General features: G+C 32.4%; 2 protein-coding genes across 2 annotated transcripts; one reads left to right on the top strand and one right to left on the bottom strand.

The window, feature by feature from the left end:
- The first annotated feature begins 9,418 nt into the window (after nt 1–9,418).
- Nucleotides 9,419–10,902, top strand: LOC122590949 (F-box protein PP2-A13-like). The gene is made up of 3 exons (XM_043763123.1): nt 9,419–9,821; nt 9,942–10,060; nt 10,290–10,902. Exons 1-3 carry the CDS (start codon nt 9,501–9,503, stop codon nt 10,711–10,713), a joined length of 864 nt encoding a protein of 287 aa, XP_043619058.1. The 5' UTR covers nt 9,419–9,500; the 3' UTR covers nt 10,714–10,902.
- Nucleotides 10,903–11,820: 918 nt separating this feature from the next.
- LOC122590950 (peroxisomal membrane protein 11D-like) lies at nt 11,821–14,567 on the bottom strand. Its single transcript, XM_043763124.1, has 8 exons — nt 14,387–14,567; nt 13,229–13,440; nt 13,064–13,138; nt 12,910–12,984; nt 12,630–12,710; nt 12,473–12,547; nt 12,216–12,389; nt 11,821–12,047 (listed from the first exon to the last, which is right to left on the bottom strand). The coding sequence occupies exons 2-8, from the start codon at nt 13,418–13,420 to the stop codon at nt 12,012–12,014; spliced, it is 708 nt and encodes a 235-aa protein (XP_043619059.1). The 5' UTR covers nt 13,421–13,440; nt 14,387–14,567; the 3' UTR covers nt 11,821–12,011.
- Between the last annotated feature and the right edge of the window lie 1,171 nt (nt 14,568–15,738).

Genomic DNA, 15,738 nt, shown 5'->3' with positions numbered 1-15,738 from the left:
TAATAATAATAATAAAATGAAACTCAACAATATCGTATTCAAGTTTTTAAAACTATGTTCATTTGTTATTTTGTTCAGTTTGAACAACTTTGAAATTTGACATCTTCATCTATCAGGATACTCAAACTTAACATGCTAGCATATATATTAATTTTAGTATTAGTATTTAGTTAATCACTTAGGGAGGGTTCGTTTTGGGCATCGGCGGATCTAGGACTATAAATTCAATTGCGGCAACAAAACCAAAAAGAAAAAGGTTAAATCCATAAAAAAGTAACCTATTTACACGAATTTCCTATTAAAGGTAACCTATTTTGTTAACGTCTATTTAAAGTATCTTATTTTCAAAAAATTCCTAATAAAGGGTATCTCGTTATTTTTTTTACAGACGGGACTCGTTAAGTGTCACATCATTGATGTCACGTCATCAGTTTTGCTGACGTGACACTTAACTTTGACCGGTCAAAGTCAAGTGAAGTCAAGTGTCACGTCAAAGTCAAGTGTCACGTCAGCAAAACAGATGATGTGACATCGATGACGTGGCACTTAACGAGCTCCATCTGTCAAAAACTAATGAGATACTCTTTATTAGGATTTTTTTTTTAAAATATGATCCTTTAAATAGACGAAAATAAAATAGGTTAACTTTAATAGGAAATTCATCTAAATAGGTTACATTTTTATAAAATTTTCAATTAAGAAAAGAGAAGAACAAAACCTAGGTCCAAATGTTTGGATAACACGTATGATATATGTATCCGGTCACAATGTTGCTAACGCTTACTAAAATAATTTAAACTTAGATATTTGATGTTTGCTAGACCTCCACAATCTGTTGTGGCTGCCGGACAAGGGATCTCAAGCATTATATTACACGAGAGATAGTGCTCACGCGTCGCGATGGTGAGATGGTTGAGGTGATAGGTCAAGTCATAGAGTGTGACAGCCAAATTTTTTAGCCGTACGGGATCTGTCATCGGATTTAAAAATTCATCGAAGGTATATCGAATATCATCTCTAATGAAAGAACATGAAATTTTAAAAACACCCAAACAATTTTTATAATGTATCGACATACGGTTTTTGAGATAAAAGTTTTGAATGAATTAGAGGAATAAAATGATTTATGGAGGAGAGAAAAAAAATGAGTGGTTGAGATTTGAGGAGAGAAAAAAAAATGAGTGGTTAAGATTTAAGAGTATCATAGCTATATTAGGTAGAGATGTTTAAATTAGTGAATAAATAAGATAATTAATTTAGGTAGTACAAATTATCTTTTCTTAAAAAAAAAAATGGGGCAAAATGCTTTATAATATAGTAAAGTAATTAGATATTAGATATATGGTGATCTGGTTTGTATGTATGGAAAAGAAAAGTGGCATTCTATCTAGGGGTGTAAACGAGCCGAGTCGAGCCGATACAGTGCCAAGCTCGAGCTCGACTCGGCTACAAAACTCGAAGCTCGACTCGAGCACTACCGAGCTTTAATTTTCAAGCTCGAACCCGAGCTCGCCTTATGTATCAACACTTTCGAGCTCGACTTAGCTCGACTCGATTAAGTATTAAACTAAGTTTTAAGTCAAATTAGTCCTTTAAGCTTGACAATTTCAAGCTCGACTCGATTAAGCTCGGCTCGGTAGAATAGTAATTATGTAAAAATATATAATATTCAAGGGTATAATTGTAAATAAGCACAAGCTCGATTAAGCTCGTGAGCTTTTCGAGTAAGTTATTTTGAGGCAAGAGCTCGACTAGAAAGTCTACTCGAGTAGCTCGAGCTCGGCTCGACTCAGACCGAGTCGATTTCGAATAATTTGCGAGTCAATTTCGAGTAGCTCGCGAACTGTCTCGTCTCGTTTGCGCCCCTAATTCTATCACTTTATATCGTTCTTAAATAAGAATATCTTAAATACCAATACTCATCTTTTAATATATCAAAGGGATTATGGCACCGGAGTGTAACCAACTATGGCCAAATGGTTACGTAATGTAGTGACCTTTCAAAATGGCTATGTAATGTAAGAACCTTATGTTTTTGTTCTCTTTATGTATCTTACCGGGTAACATATTATATCTTACTGGGTAACATATTATTTCTAACCGGTAATGCCATGTGGACTTAAAAAATATATATATAAAACCCTAATTTGCACCCTTTTTACCCAATTTCAGTTCCCCGCTCTTTATTCCCTCCATTTTTCTCCCAACTTTCCCTCTACCTTCTTCCATGGCGTCGAGTTCATCATCTTCTTCAGGAATCGAAATTTTCGTTATATGAAGTGTCACTGCGGACCCAAGATGTATATATTTACATCATGGACCACCAAGAATCCAGGTTGTCGATTTGTCAAATGCCCTAACTTAAGAACCCTAATTTTTTTCTCATTTATTTCTGAAATTAGTTTAGGGTTTATGTTCCTTGTGATTAAAAGTAACAATATATATATATATATATTTTTATGTGACGCTTTATAATATGTAAAACTGATGACGTGGCGCATTAAATATAGTTCTACTTCTTGATGCTAGTTTGCTGATGTATGGTTGAATTTTAGTGTCGTTATTGTGAAATCACTTATCGAAATATTATGGCTAATATACATGGTCTGCTGAGTTGCTGATGTTACTGTTGGTGATGTTATAACTTGTTTAGGAGGAAATGGTAGATGGTGATACTGACTGGACACATTTGTATGATTTGGGTGAACCACGCTCAAGAGAAGTTAGTCCTCCAAGAGTAGCTGCCAATATATCAGAGAGTGGTGGTTAGGAAACTAAAGCTGATGGAAAACATTCATTTGACAAGAAAGATGGACCAAAACTTCTTCCGTTTGAGTTCATTGCACTAGAGGTGTGCCTTGAGTTAGCTTGCAATTCTTTAGATAATGAAGTAAGTGAGAGGTTTTTCGGCTATATTCTTGTTCCATCTAGCACTAGATAAGCTGACCTCAAAGATTAGTACTCTTAATTTGGAACGTGTCCGTCAAATTAAAAGTCGGTTGGTTGTTATGACAAGCAAAATCATCTTTTGCAAATGGGTGTTAACTACTGCAACTCTGGTGGTGAGTGCATTTATGGTGGTTGCTGGAATGTTTGGAATGAACATTACTGTTGAAATATTTGCCAGTGACACTCAGGCACAGAAGGATGTTGGTATACCGAAATTTTTATGGACTGTGGATTGTGGTACAATTGGCAGTATCATCTTATATGTTATTGCCATTTTTTGATGCAAAAGCAAACGAATTCTGGAGTATATGTCTCCAAAGTCTAAATAAATAGTATAGCCAGGGGAATGCGTAGTATATGGACACTCATAAGAAGATTGTTTATTGGATGCTAATTATAAGTGTTTTATCCAGTCAGCATGCCACATCGACACTTTTTAAAATAGAATAAGTTCTATTACCTGTTACCGGTATAACAAGTCAATCGCTACATGAAAGGAACAAAAACATAAGGTCCATACATTACATAGTCATTTTGAGAGATCACTACATTACATAACCATTTGACCATAGTTGGTTACACTCCGGTGCCATACTCCCTATATCAAAATAGCCAATGTCTTCTGTATCAAAGATGGCTTGGGTCTAATTGTCATTGAAGGCGATGTTTTTTCTTTTCTATTGTCTTTTGTAGCTTGATTATCAATGATTAGGTCAACTTTTGGAAGATTAGTCCAACACAACGTATCCTTGATTGTGTGGGAGTATAAAATCTAGCTTCTATGTATCAGTTACATTTTCCCTATAGCTTGTGACCCACTTGAATACTGAATATATGGCATCAGTTAGTTTTAGGGAGCTTGATCGATTATATGATTTTGCTGATGTTTTTATGGTTTCCGGGTAGTGCTAAATCGATCATATTTGAATGTAGTAGCACATCTATGAATCGTGAAGTATCGTGTTAGATTATCGATCCATCCAACATGATATCTTGTAGTATAATTGGGTGGTTAGCAATCTGTGTCCATCCTTCTAGGCTAATATTCTCTGATTGCGTTGGATAATTGGTAAACTTGGATAATTTTAATTGTTAGACATCTTGGAACAAGGTGGGTTGATCTGGAACACTAGTTGACTAATGTTTTAATATTTATTTTTGAACAAGATTCAATAGCAAATACAATTAAGGACTTTAAGGGCATTGTATTGAAGATAGTCTCATGTCTAATTAATTTATCCACTTGTAATGAGCATTATTAATTTCAAATAAGCACAAAGATAATTACTTCTCATATATTGCTATATTTATACATTTTTAACAAGTTATTCATTCAAATAAAATAATCATTTAGTTACAAACATGTGATACAATATAAAATTAAGAGTTTTTGCGGTTCTTATAAAAAAATTGTTCTTGATATAAAAAAGTCTTCATATATATATATATGAAAAAGGTTCATGTGAGAACCATTTGAATTAGGATAACTATGAGAACCTCTAGATTTTAACTTGATGTTCATATATTAATGTATATGTTAACGTATTTGTTCATATATGAACAAATCAGGTTATACTTAATATTATCTATGTTCATATGTGAGCAGTTCTCACATGAAACTTACCATATATATATATATACACACACACTAGATAGGTGCTCACGCGTTGCGGCGACATTAACAAATTACAACATGTTCTACGCTTACCGTTCAATTCAAAGGCCATTTATAGAAGAGTTTCGTTGTATGTGCATGTGTATGTGATGTCAGTTTTGGTGGTATTCTATTCTAATTGTGGATGTGATATATATACAAGATGTTAAAGAAATAGAGTAATATAGTCTCTTTAAGTTCTTAATTACTTAAAGATGAAGGGTTCAATTTGATTTATAAGAGATTATAGATATAAATAATTATTAATAGAAAATGTTAACACTATTTTACTATACACGTATAAAAAAATGATAAGTATCTTGAAATGTAATAAGTTTTGGATGAATGTCTGTAGTGTGAAATAACTAAAGTTGTGTTTATTGTATGCAATCATCTTTAAATTATGTGTATTGTATGTAAGAATGCATACGTGACAACCATATATAGCTGACACTTGTTAGTTTTTCATTTGTCAGATACATTTTCTTACATACAATACACATAATTTAAAGATGATTACATATAATGAACATAACTTTATTCATTTTACACTATAGACATTCGTTCAAATTTTGTTACATTTTAGGATACTGATAAAAAAAAATATATACTCGTACAATAACGCAATAATCTATTTACACCATTCTGATTCTGTCGACCCTTCGCCGGCCCAATGAACCATTTATGTTGTAATCAAATGCTTTAATGAATGCTTAATTTGTGGTCCAATGTACAAATATCTTAAGCTATAGTAATAGATCATTTTTGGATAGACATAAATGGCCTAAAAGCACTTTTTGATGACTCACTTCCACATTGGCAAGAATATGTTTTTGCCCTTTTTTCACACGTGTCAACTTTCCTTTGGCTGTCAATTAGTTTAATCAAAAAAACCTAAACCACAATTAATTTTAATCATATTTTAAACAACTTTCATCATATGAATATGAATAAAATGTCGACAAAAATTATTAGGTTGGCATATTTATGGACAACGGATAATTCGCCAAAATGACTCGGCATAGAAGTTGTATTGATCAAGAATAGTGTGTATTTTTAAGAGATAATTGTCTTGAAAAAATTTGTTGTTCATACATTTTTTTAACATCTTTTATTAAAACATTCAAGCAAGATGTTAGCATCACAATTACAATATATTAAGCAAAGGATCATGTAACATCCAACCCAATTACAATCCGACTTACTTCTAGTATTACATCAGTTATACGACAAAGACAAAATCTCATCGAACATAACTGCCTTAACAGGAAGCTGACCACAAAAGATAACCTGATTATGAACTCTCCAAATATAAGAAAATACCTTCCAATACTTCTTTTAGCATACACCGAATTTTGAGGCTCATATACCATGACATCAGGCCCGTGCCATAAATTTTGGGTGCCCAGCTCGATAATATATTAATGGTGCCCATTAAACGTCAAAATTTGTCATTAACGGCTGAAGTATAGTAAATATATATAAAAAGGTATCAAAACAACCATAACAATAATGTCGTTCGAAAATATCTTTTATTATACTAAAGCATAGTTGGTCTAATAACTTATCGACCAATCATAGCTCTCGGTTTCTTAATGTTGACTATAGCAAAGTTTTCTAACTTATTTTTAAATGCATCAATATTTAAGTTTTGATAATTAATATCATAAGTTGTTTAAGTCTCACATAAAAAAATTAATCAAAGTATATAAATCAATATATATGTTTGAACAATGAACACTTCCAGTTTGCGTATTTACTCTTTGCGACTATCTGCATATATTAACGTCAAAAAATATAGGATGAGATTATTATGTATGGTATAATAATAAAACAATAATATAATTCATAAGATAGTGAACTCTAATATATAAGATAACAACAACATCTTTTGCCTATAGATATATCTTTAGCAGCAAAATTAATTTAATATATCAATATATAGAGTGACTCAGTGACGTATTATATACAAAATTTGGTGCCCTTTACTTTTTGGTGGGAGCCTTTCACACTTGTCCAAGACCGGGCCTGCATGACATCACTCCTCAATTTGTTTTTTGTAAGTTACAATTTCTGTGCTTAAATGTGAAGCTCGATCAGTTGGTATTGGAGGATCGACTATGTGACTATAATCATGTTTTGAAGTACGAAAACTAAACTTAGATAATGAACGGACTAGTCCATCTCGAAATATTGATTTTCATGCATTGTTGTTAAGGCTCGACTAGTAATTTAGTAAACTTTATTGTTATCAACAGTTTTGTGTATCAGCATAATTTGTGGTCATAAGTTGAAACACTAACCTTTTACATATTATATTATATACCATAATGTTGCATATATGTGACGACTATATAACTCTATAATCACCTTCTTTAAAATCAAATCACTATCAGTGTTGATTATATTTAAAGCATAGAGAAAACAAAAGCCCAACTAATAGGATTTCTTTTTGCTAATTCTTTACTATTTTCCTCTCCCTCTTTTTTCTTTATTTATCCACTAGGATTGGTTAGAAAATTTAGAGGTGGTATTGTGGTAATAAAAGTGTTTAGTTGAAGAAAAAGAAATCATTTTGATAGTTGAATGAGTAAAAAGTGCAAGCAAGACAAACGGTGGGGTCTATAATTAAGAAACCTTTAACATAAAATAAGCAAATATTATCATTTCTTTGGATTATGTTTCATAGTCATGGACAATTGGATCAAATGTCTTTCCATTATATGTAACTCCGTATTTGGGAAGTGATTTATTAACTAATGCTTGTGCCTTGTCATCACGTGTTTAGAGCACCTTCAATGGGTGAATCTGATACTAACCAATACATTGTCACATTAGCGTCATATCAAAAAAAAAATATTTTCCAATACATTTCTCCAATTCACACCCAATACCCATTACCCAATACATTTCAATACCCACCATTTAAATAAATAAATACTAATTATTCGTCAGCTAAAAGAATAAAAAAAGACCCAATATGAAGCTACCAATTCCGTGGTCACCACCACATTTTTTCCAATACATTCTACATTGTGAATGCTCTTAAAGAAATCTTTTTTTAAATAAATAAATTATAGATACACTTATTTTATTTTTATTTTTTCATATTTTCACCTCTTAATCTCACATGACACGTATCATGATCCTATGATTAAGATGATTATTAAAAGGATCTAACATTTTTTAAAATTTTTTTATTAGTTTTGATTGACTAACAGAGGGTTGATATACATGGAGCTGCCGATTGAATTGGCCGAGAGGAGGTCATCATATATTCGAAAATATATTATGTTTGATTTATTCCTCTTATTTGTTTAATGAAACCTAAAATCATAGTTATTACCAACATATATTAAAAATATAAAACATAACTAAAATCAGATAGCAACCATCAACCGAAAAGAGATACAAATATCGTGAAGATATTTTCGATGGATGTATATCTTTATTGTGAATACTTGCTTTTGCATCATTGTCAAAATGGCGCGTGAAACGCTTTTTCTCTCTTTTAATATTTTGTAATATGCTATAATGACCCTTCAACTATTTTACATCATCCATTTCTTCGAAAGTTAATTTTTTAAAATTTCTCTATAATGTCATTTTCGTTACCCATTATTCATGATTGTATTTTAGGGTAATTGTCAAAAGCTCATAGAGTAAGTAAAGAAGAAAGAACTAATGTTATTTATAGTTATATTCATCATCCACTACCTTGATCATTGGTACGGTTACTATTAATAAAATGTCATTTTGATTGAACAATGTTTAAGGATTTTAAAAAATCCCAATTATTCTACATCATTTTTAAACTAAAATATATCACGTGACATTTTGGTCAATAGTTGTGTCATTTTAATTTTAAGAAATGATCCATACACAACATTTTTTAGCCATACACAACACTGTATGCATTATACAGTTGTACAGTGCAATCATATAATGAATATAATGTAAATATTTGAAAAGTTTTGTAAGACGCATGTAATTCTGTGTTTAAAAACTTTAACATGTTGGGGACATAAAGTATAATGCGATTAAAATTGGACCTTTAACATACACTGGAAACATAAAACGTTTATAGATTAAATAACTTTGGTGGTTCACTTCAAATTATTTAACCTGATACAATCAGTGATTAATAAGTTTCTGTATATCTAGTTTGAGAGAGAACCAGAGAAGAAGAAAATAACCAGAGGAAAATATGTAAGCAAATGAATATAGTTAATGTTTCTTAACTACCAAAAAGGTAGTTAATCTTATAGCTTTCTCAAGTTGGCAAATTCAACCCCTTAATTACTCCGCACGAGTAAGCGGCTTTGTCCCTTGGACCCTACTCCCCGTGTTGCTTCCGGACCGCCGTCCCTTATAGGCTCCTAAGACCATAATAATTTATATAAGCGTGCACTTCACATTAATTAACATACTTATGTCATTTCTTATGACTAGTTTAGTTAAAGAATTCAAATCAATTACATTAAAATATTCAATATTCAACATAACATATTCTGTTTATAAATTCTAATAATACAAATTTGTAAAACACGTAATTTGTGTAATTCATTAAAAAAATTCTATCCCTAAATCTTATTGTTAAAAATTTATTTAAAAAGATAAATAATTACCCTTTCAAATTATGATCCCTAGGTCTAAAAGTATCATAAACTCGAAAGAAAAAATTAGTGCGTGTAGTCCACACATATTCAAAAGTAGTATAAAGCCACCCAAGAGAGTGGGCAATAAAATAACAAAAATATCCACGTCACCCAACCAATTATAAACTGATAAACCCGCGTATTTCTATATCCATACACAAACACACACACATTTCTATATCTATATATATATTATATCTCCCAAACCCACCACCGTACAACCACCATAATCCACCACCATGGGTGCCAACTCATCACTCTTAACTTCAAATACTTCATTCGGGTCGGACCATCCGTCAAGACTCAAACTTGGTGACATCCCAGAATCGTGCGTGGCCTTAATTTTATCTCAATTAGACCCACCTGAAATTTGCAAATTAGCAACATTAAGTCGATCTTTTAGATCAGCTTCTTCTGCTGATTTCATCTGGGATACTAAATTGCCATCTAATTACCTTAACTTGGTTAATGATTACATCATTCATGACGCGGAAATTTTGGGGAAATATGAAATTTATGCCCGTTTGACCCGACCCGTTTCGTTTGATTCCGGAAACAAGGTATGAATTTGACTGTTGTTTTGAATTTTGTTGAATTTTTATCTGTTTGACTGGATTTTGTAAAAAAAGGAAAAAAAAAAAAGTCAAATTTGGACTAATTGTGTTTGATTTTTGTTACAGGAATTTTGGGTGGATAAGAGAAGTGGGGGTGTTTGTTTGTCGGTTTCGTCTAAGGCGTTGGCGATCACTGGAATTGATGATCGGAGATATTGGAATTACATTCCTACCCATGAATCAAGGTGAATTGTGTTTTAACTTTTATTGTTCTTGCTAGAAATATGTAAAATATTTGGCGAAAATATATTTGGGGAGTGATGATTAATAAGTATTTTTTATTTATATAGTAAGTTTAATCATTAGGTTAACAAGATTTATAAATAGAAGATTTACTAAAAATGCTTTCAGTTACAATATGACATATACTTTTCTGTTGCTACCTTTGTTTCTAACTTGTAACTTATTGTCCAGATTTCGTACAATTGCATACCTTCAACAAATATGGTGGTTAGAGGTAGAAGGAGACATTGACTTCCAGTTTCCACCCGGGACGTACTCCTTGTTGTTCAGACTACGTCTCGGGAGGTTTACAAAACGACCAGGACGTCGGATGCCAAACCAGGAGGGCGTCCATGGTTGGGACATAAAGCCGGTCCAGTTCCAGCTCACATTACCAGATGGTCAGCATAGTGTCTCAAAGTGTTTCTTGGAAAACACGGCGAACTGGGAGTACCACCACGTTGGAGATTTTGTGGTTGATGGTTCGAATGTGTCTACAAAGATTAAGTTTTCTTTGACACAAATCGACTGCACACACACGAAAGGTGGTCTTTCTGTAGACTCGGTTCTTATATGTCCTAGTAGTTTGGTTAAAGATTTTAGGGCTTTGTTATAATGATAATGATCCGTTTTTAATCACATTTTTTTAGTGGTTGTAGACGTTAGCGAAGGTAGGTAGTTCGTAGAGGAAGTATGCCGCTATGGGTGCCTGCTTGATGTTGTAAACATTGTATGACACTCTGTTTTGACAGTTCTGTTTTTGATTAGTGTTGTAAAAAACACTGTATGACACTCGATTTTGACAGTTTTCAGTTTTTATTTATGTTGTAAAAACATCGTATGAAATTCGGTTCAACAATTTTAGTGTTCGGCAAAAGTACTATTCATGGGCTCTATGTTACTGATGCCGGTGGTATTATTTTCTTGTTGAGCTGCTGACTGCTGTTATATGATACCAAACAATGTTTTTTACGGAACAGACGACACAAGGAGTATTATACTATATATTAATGATTTACTAATAAGACTATTAGTTTGTCCGTTTTATCATCCATCTACATACTACTATGAAATGATCTTTACAAGAATTTGTTCGTGGTTATTTACAGTTGGAACGATAATTAGTTCATCTTGTTTTGATTATGAAAGTTTATATTGTTCACGAGATTTCAAGAGTAACCAACACTGAGCTACCATAGTGGTGAAATGCGTCTTAATGTACTCACAAGAAGTTTAAGATTCAAATCTTCTCAAGTGAACATCTTAGGTGACGAGAGAAAGTGCTCAAAACAGTGATGGTCAGAGACCTCTCTCTAGATGGAAATGAAGATTGAAGAGTCGTGACAACTGATTGGAGTGTTTGGGTGTTCCCTCATCCATTTTGGTTTTGTTTCAAACAATAACGGGCTGCAGACTTTAAGCACCAGATTTTGTAGTTGTTTGACATCCGACATCCATTTATCTTCACACAAAATGAACCTTTATTAGTGCAGATTTAACTCATGGCGTTTAAGTTCATAACATTCGGTAAATCTCAGTATCATTGTCTCGTGTATTCAAGATAAAGCAGTCATGCTTTTTAAAAAGGTGAATAGAGATTGTTGCAAGAAGACCAGCCTAGCTGAACCCAAGTCAAGTCGCCTTGTTTATGGCTATTTATCTGACTTCAAACGAATGAACGATAAAGGTCATTAGAACCTTCTTAAAAACGCCTTAACACATCTTTTTCAACAATATAATATTTTCAAAAGCTTAGAAGAAAGTCATACACAGGAGTACTAATATGGTAGAAACAGGCACGACATACATTATTGCAATTGTTCACTGCATATAAAAAATCATACATGCCATATATCCAAATGATTGTTTAAAGATGCTGAAAGCATGGTTGGGTGGTACCCGCCATCATCTGCTTCAAGATGCCTTCGCCTTGGGCGCTGAAGGAAGTAACTGCATAAATCAACGCAAGGTTATATCAATTATAGTCAACTCATGAACCAAATTACAAGCCATTGTACCCATCTCCTCACTATTTTTAAATGGATCGTGGAGAAAAGCACACAATGGAAACAGAATACCCTTGTAAATATAAATTCAAACCCAAGGTTATAGAAGTACCTGATAACAAGATATGAGTGACGTGGTAAATCCAAAGGCTCCTGTAACACGGGGAGTGATCTTTTTTGGAGACAGTTGAAGTAGCCCGGCAGCAACCACAATATCCATGGCTGCTTTGATCAAGGCCAGGGACCTCTCATTTGATGATTTAACTTTAGCACGATACTGTTCATTCTGCATTTCAAAGAGGCAAAGTAACCCTATAATTATCACAAACTAAAAAAAATCATTCCAGAAAAAAAAGAAACTATACAAACCTTGTATTTATCAGTGCCCTTAAGTTCCTTATCCAATTTCTTCATTGATTTTGAAAGCCTCCCAATCTCTCCTATCTGAATATAACAAATAAAGCATTCATTGATGAGAAAATAGCGACAAATGACATCGTATAAATGACGTTGGCCAGCTATATACCTCAACTAAAGTGGTACAGATTGAAGAGCCCATCCAACAGAAAAGTGATACCCTGCCAAGTACTTCTGCACGATCTTTGTTCTGTCAAAACCAACAAAAATCTATTAACACAACACAACATTCTAGTCGTGAATACAATCGTCTGTTTTTGTAGGTCCCATCTACATTTAGTAAGATACCATGTAAATGGACATCATGAAACAAAAACGTTAACTGGTAAAAGCATGTAAAGCTTAACATTGCTCAGAAGTAACACTATCCAGTTAGAAATGATTTGTACCTTGTAAATGCCTGATCTATGGAGCCAAACAATTTGGTCGAGGAACAAGAAAGTAGACAACAATGCATTTTTTGACTGAAACAAAACAATGTGATCAGAAATACTAGAAAGAGTAATCTCTACAAAACTAACATAAGAACAAAAGGATATGTACCTTCCCCAGTAGAACAATTGGAAGGGGAGTTCCTGGAGCAGTCGGACTGATAAGAGCATGCAAATCATTGACAAACTGTGTACATTATTAAATAACAGATCAGATTCTATATTTCTAGTCTGATTCATTAAGCAGATTATTTAATTATTCCAACATATAGTATACCTTAAATAGACGGAAGACCTTCCTGGCCAAGCTTGTTGATTTGTCCACATTCTGAGCAGTGCCTGGCTCACCATTACTCACGAACTTGGAACCATACTGTATCGCTCTGCAAATCTTGTCCCTTGCTTCAGCTTTGTTCAAATAGAGAACAGCAAGGGCGAGTTCTGTCCTGGCAACGTCTAGTGTACTCATTTCTTTAGTTAGTATTGTACCTAGAAAGCACAGATGACAACCTCATCAATCCAGGGTCAAAAACTCAATAGTAGATCGACTAAAATCTTGTTTTCTAATTCAAAATCCGGGTAATGCAAAAGTAAACGGTGTCAGGTCTTCATTACAAAAAAAACCCTCATAACTAGCTTATGTTCTGTATTAGATTTTATATTAACAATTTGTAGTAAAAATGAAAACAAAGGAGCATCACTTAACGCCAGTCGGACAGTCTAATTTTTTATTAACGGCACCAAGAAACAACTCTCCCTACGAATGCAAAAACTTATGAATGGTAGAATGAAACTCCATTGAAGCATCATAAACATTGTGGAAGCAACAAAGGTTTCTTCTTTTTTTACCTCTAGAAAACCAACAGTAAACTAAAAAACGCGAATACTTGTCTTCATTTTCCAATTTTTAAAAAAAGCAAAAAGCTTCCTATTTCGAGATAACAAAATAGTAGAAAGAAACTATAAAAAAAATTTTTTTTTTTTTTAAAAAGAGTTTTCGAAAACTTTAGCCACTCTCCAATAATTTCCATTTCTCCATCATAAACTACCCATTAAAGAGCATCTATGTAGAATATTCTTCCTCCGAAAACCCATACTCCATATATTTTTTACACCAGCTCAACTAAACTTGTAAAAATCTGGTAATCTTTTTTCTAAGAAATTCTAAAACAGATCTAACAACCAGCAATCAAAATTCTAATCTTCAATAATACTAATCAAAATACAAGTATTTGACTAAAAGTCAATCGTATCACAAAAATATGAATTCATATACAGAATCAAAACAAGGCAACAGTTGCATGTGTATCTATTCAACTTCCTTAACAAAATCAATAAAATAACAACTACATATATCTAATAAAATAAAGTCAAAAAGATAGTAAAATCACTGAAAAAAATTTTTCAGAAAATAAGTTAGAGAAATTTCGTATACCTTTGTATAAGTTTAAGATAATGATTCGGAGAGAGTAGAGATTTTAGGGCTCAATTTATTTTCCCCCTTTTTATTTATTTATTTGCTTATAGATTTATATATCATATATACACGACACATATATGTAAGTAAGTGTGTATGGGTGTGTGAGAGAGAAACGATCGGATTTGTATTGGCGTGTGTGCCGAGCCGTCTGTCTTTGTATATCACAAAAATAAATGTATGTTAAATTTAGAAAATATTTATCTTTTTCTTCTTTTTTTGTCTTTAAAAGAAAAAAAAAAACTAACTAATGAGATATGATAAGGCCATGTTTGGTCCTCTATTTTCTGAAACTAAAAATGGATAATACTAAACTTAATATTTTTCGTTTGCCTTTTATTTTACTTAATTGTTTGCCTTGTTATTTTTTTTCTTAAACCTATTATTATAAAATGAAAATTTGAATCTATATAAAAATGTACATATCCCTTCATATGAATATATATTATTTATCAATAATTATGACAATAAAGTGAGATTTTAGTCCCAATGTAATATATAATTTACTTAAACTTACCAATGACTAGAACAACTATAAATCAAGTTGGGAATGAAAACATGTTAACAAGTCTACACTCTACAACCGTTAAACATATTATATTGTCTTATTTTCTTATCGACACTCGCATGACGCATATACCCTTTAGTATATTGATCATTGAAAAAGTATACAAGCCCCCAAATACAATGACTTGGATTTAAAATTTTGTGTTCATTGTTTACCTGATACAAAAATGAGATTTATCGTATACAGTTTTTTAAACCATTAGATAGCTTCTTTTTTTTTCTTTTTTTTTTTTTATTGTTTGTAATATATAGGTATGGTGCATTTAAGTTAATGAATATTCTATATATCCGTTGATTATATAAAAAATTTGGAGTACATAATTAGATACATCATACATGATAAAGTTTACAAAAATTTTTTTACAGTCAATATTAATGTTACAAGATATACTTAATCTATATTATATTATAAAAAGTAATAGCCCATTTTATTTATGGAAGTGTTGAAAATACGTAATATTTTCACTTAGCACCCCTTAAAATATTTCAACATACACTACCCCATAACATTAATGATTAATTTACACTACCAATCCTTTATTCTTTAATATATTTTCATTAACCATTTACATCAATTATCCACACCACTCGACGCCGTCTCCACCACCAACACTCGGCCCCATTACAACGGCATTGTCACGACCACCGCCGCATTGCGCGGGTAACATGCTATTAACAGATTAACAACGATAACCATAATGTCACAAGACAGCCCTGCATCTTATCTATTCATCCTTATTATC

Source organism: Erigeron canadensis, chromosome 3 (assembly GCF_010389155.1).
Source record: "Erigeron canadensis isolate Cc75 chromosome 3, C_canadensis_v1, whole genome shotgun sequence".
Classification (NCBI taxonomy): Eukaryota; Viridiplantae; Streptophyta; class Magnoliopsida; order Asterales; family Asteraceae; genus Erigeron; species Erigeron canadensis.
This window is presented reverse-complemented; position numbering and strand designations above follow the sequence as displayed.

What these genes read in the sequence shown, in the direction of transcription:
- LOC122590949 (XM_043763123.1), top strand. Translation starts at nt 9,501, where the DNA reads ATGGGTGCCAACTCATCACTCTTAACTTCAAATACTTCATTCGGGTCG. An exon ending in CGTTTGATTCCGGAAACAAG is followed by an intron (nt 9,822 to 9,941) that starts GTATGAATTTGA and finishes TTTTTGTTACAG; the next exon opens with GAATTTTGGGTGGATAAGAG. An exon ending in ATTCCTACCCATGAATCAAG is followed by an intron (nt 10,061 to 10,289) that starts GTGAATTGTGTT and finishes CTTATTGTCCAG; the next exon opens with ATTTCGTACAATTGCATACC.
- LOC122590950 (XM_043763124.1), bottom strand. Translation starts at nt 13,420, where the DNA reads ATGAGTACACTAGACGTTGCCAGGACAGAACTCGCCCTTGCTGTTCTC. An exon ending in ATAGATCAGGCATTTACAAG is followed by an intron (nt 12,711 to 12,909) that starts GTACAAATCATT and finishes TGGTTTTGACAG; the next exon opens with AACAAAGATCGTGCAGAAGT. An exon ending in TCTGTACCACTTTAGTTGAG is followed by an intron (nt 12,548 to 12,629) that starts GTATATAGCTGG and finishes TGTTATATTCAG; the next exon opens with ATAGGAGAGATTGGGAGGCT.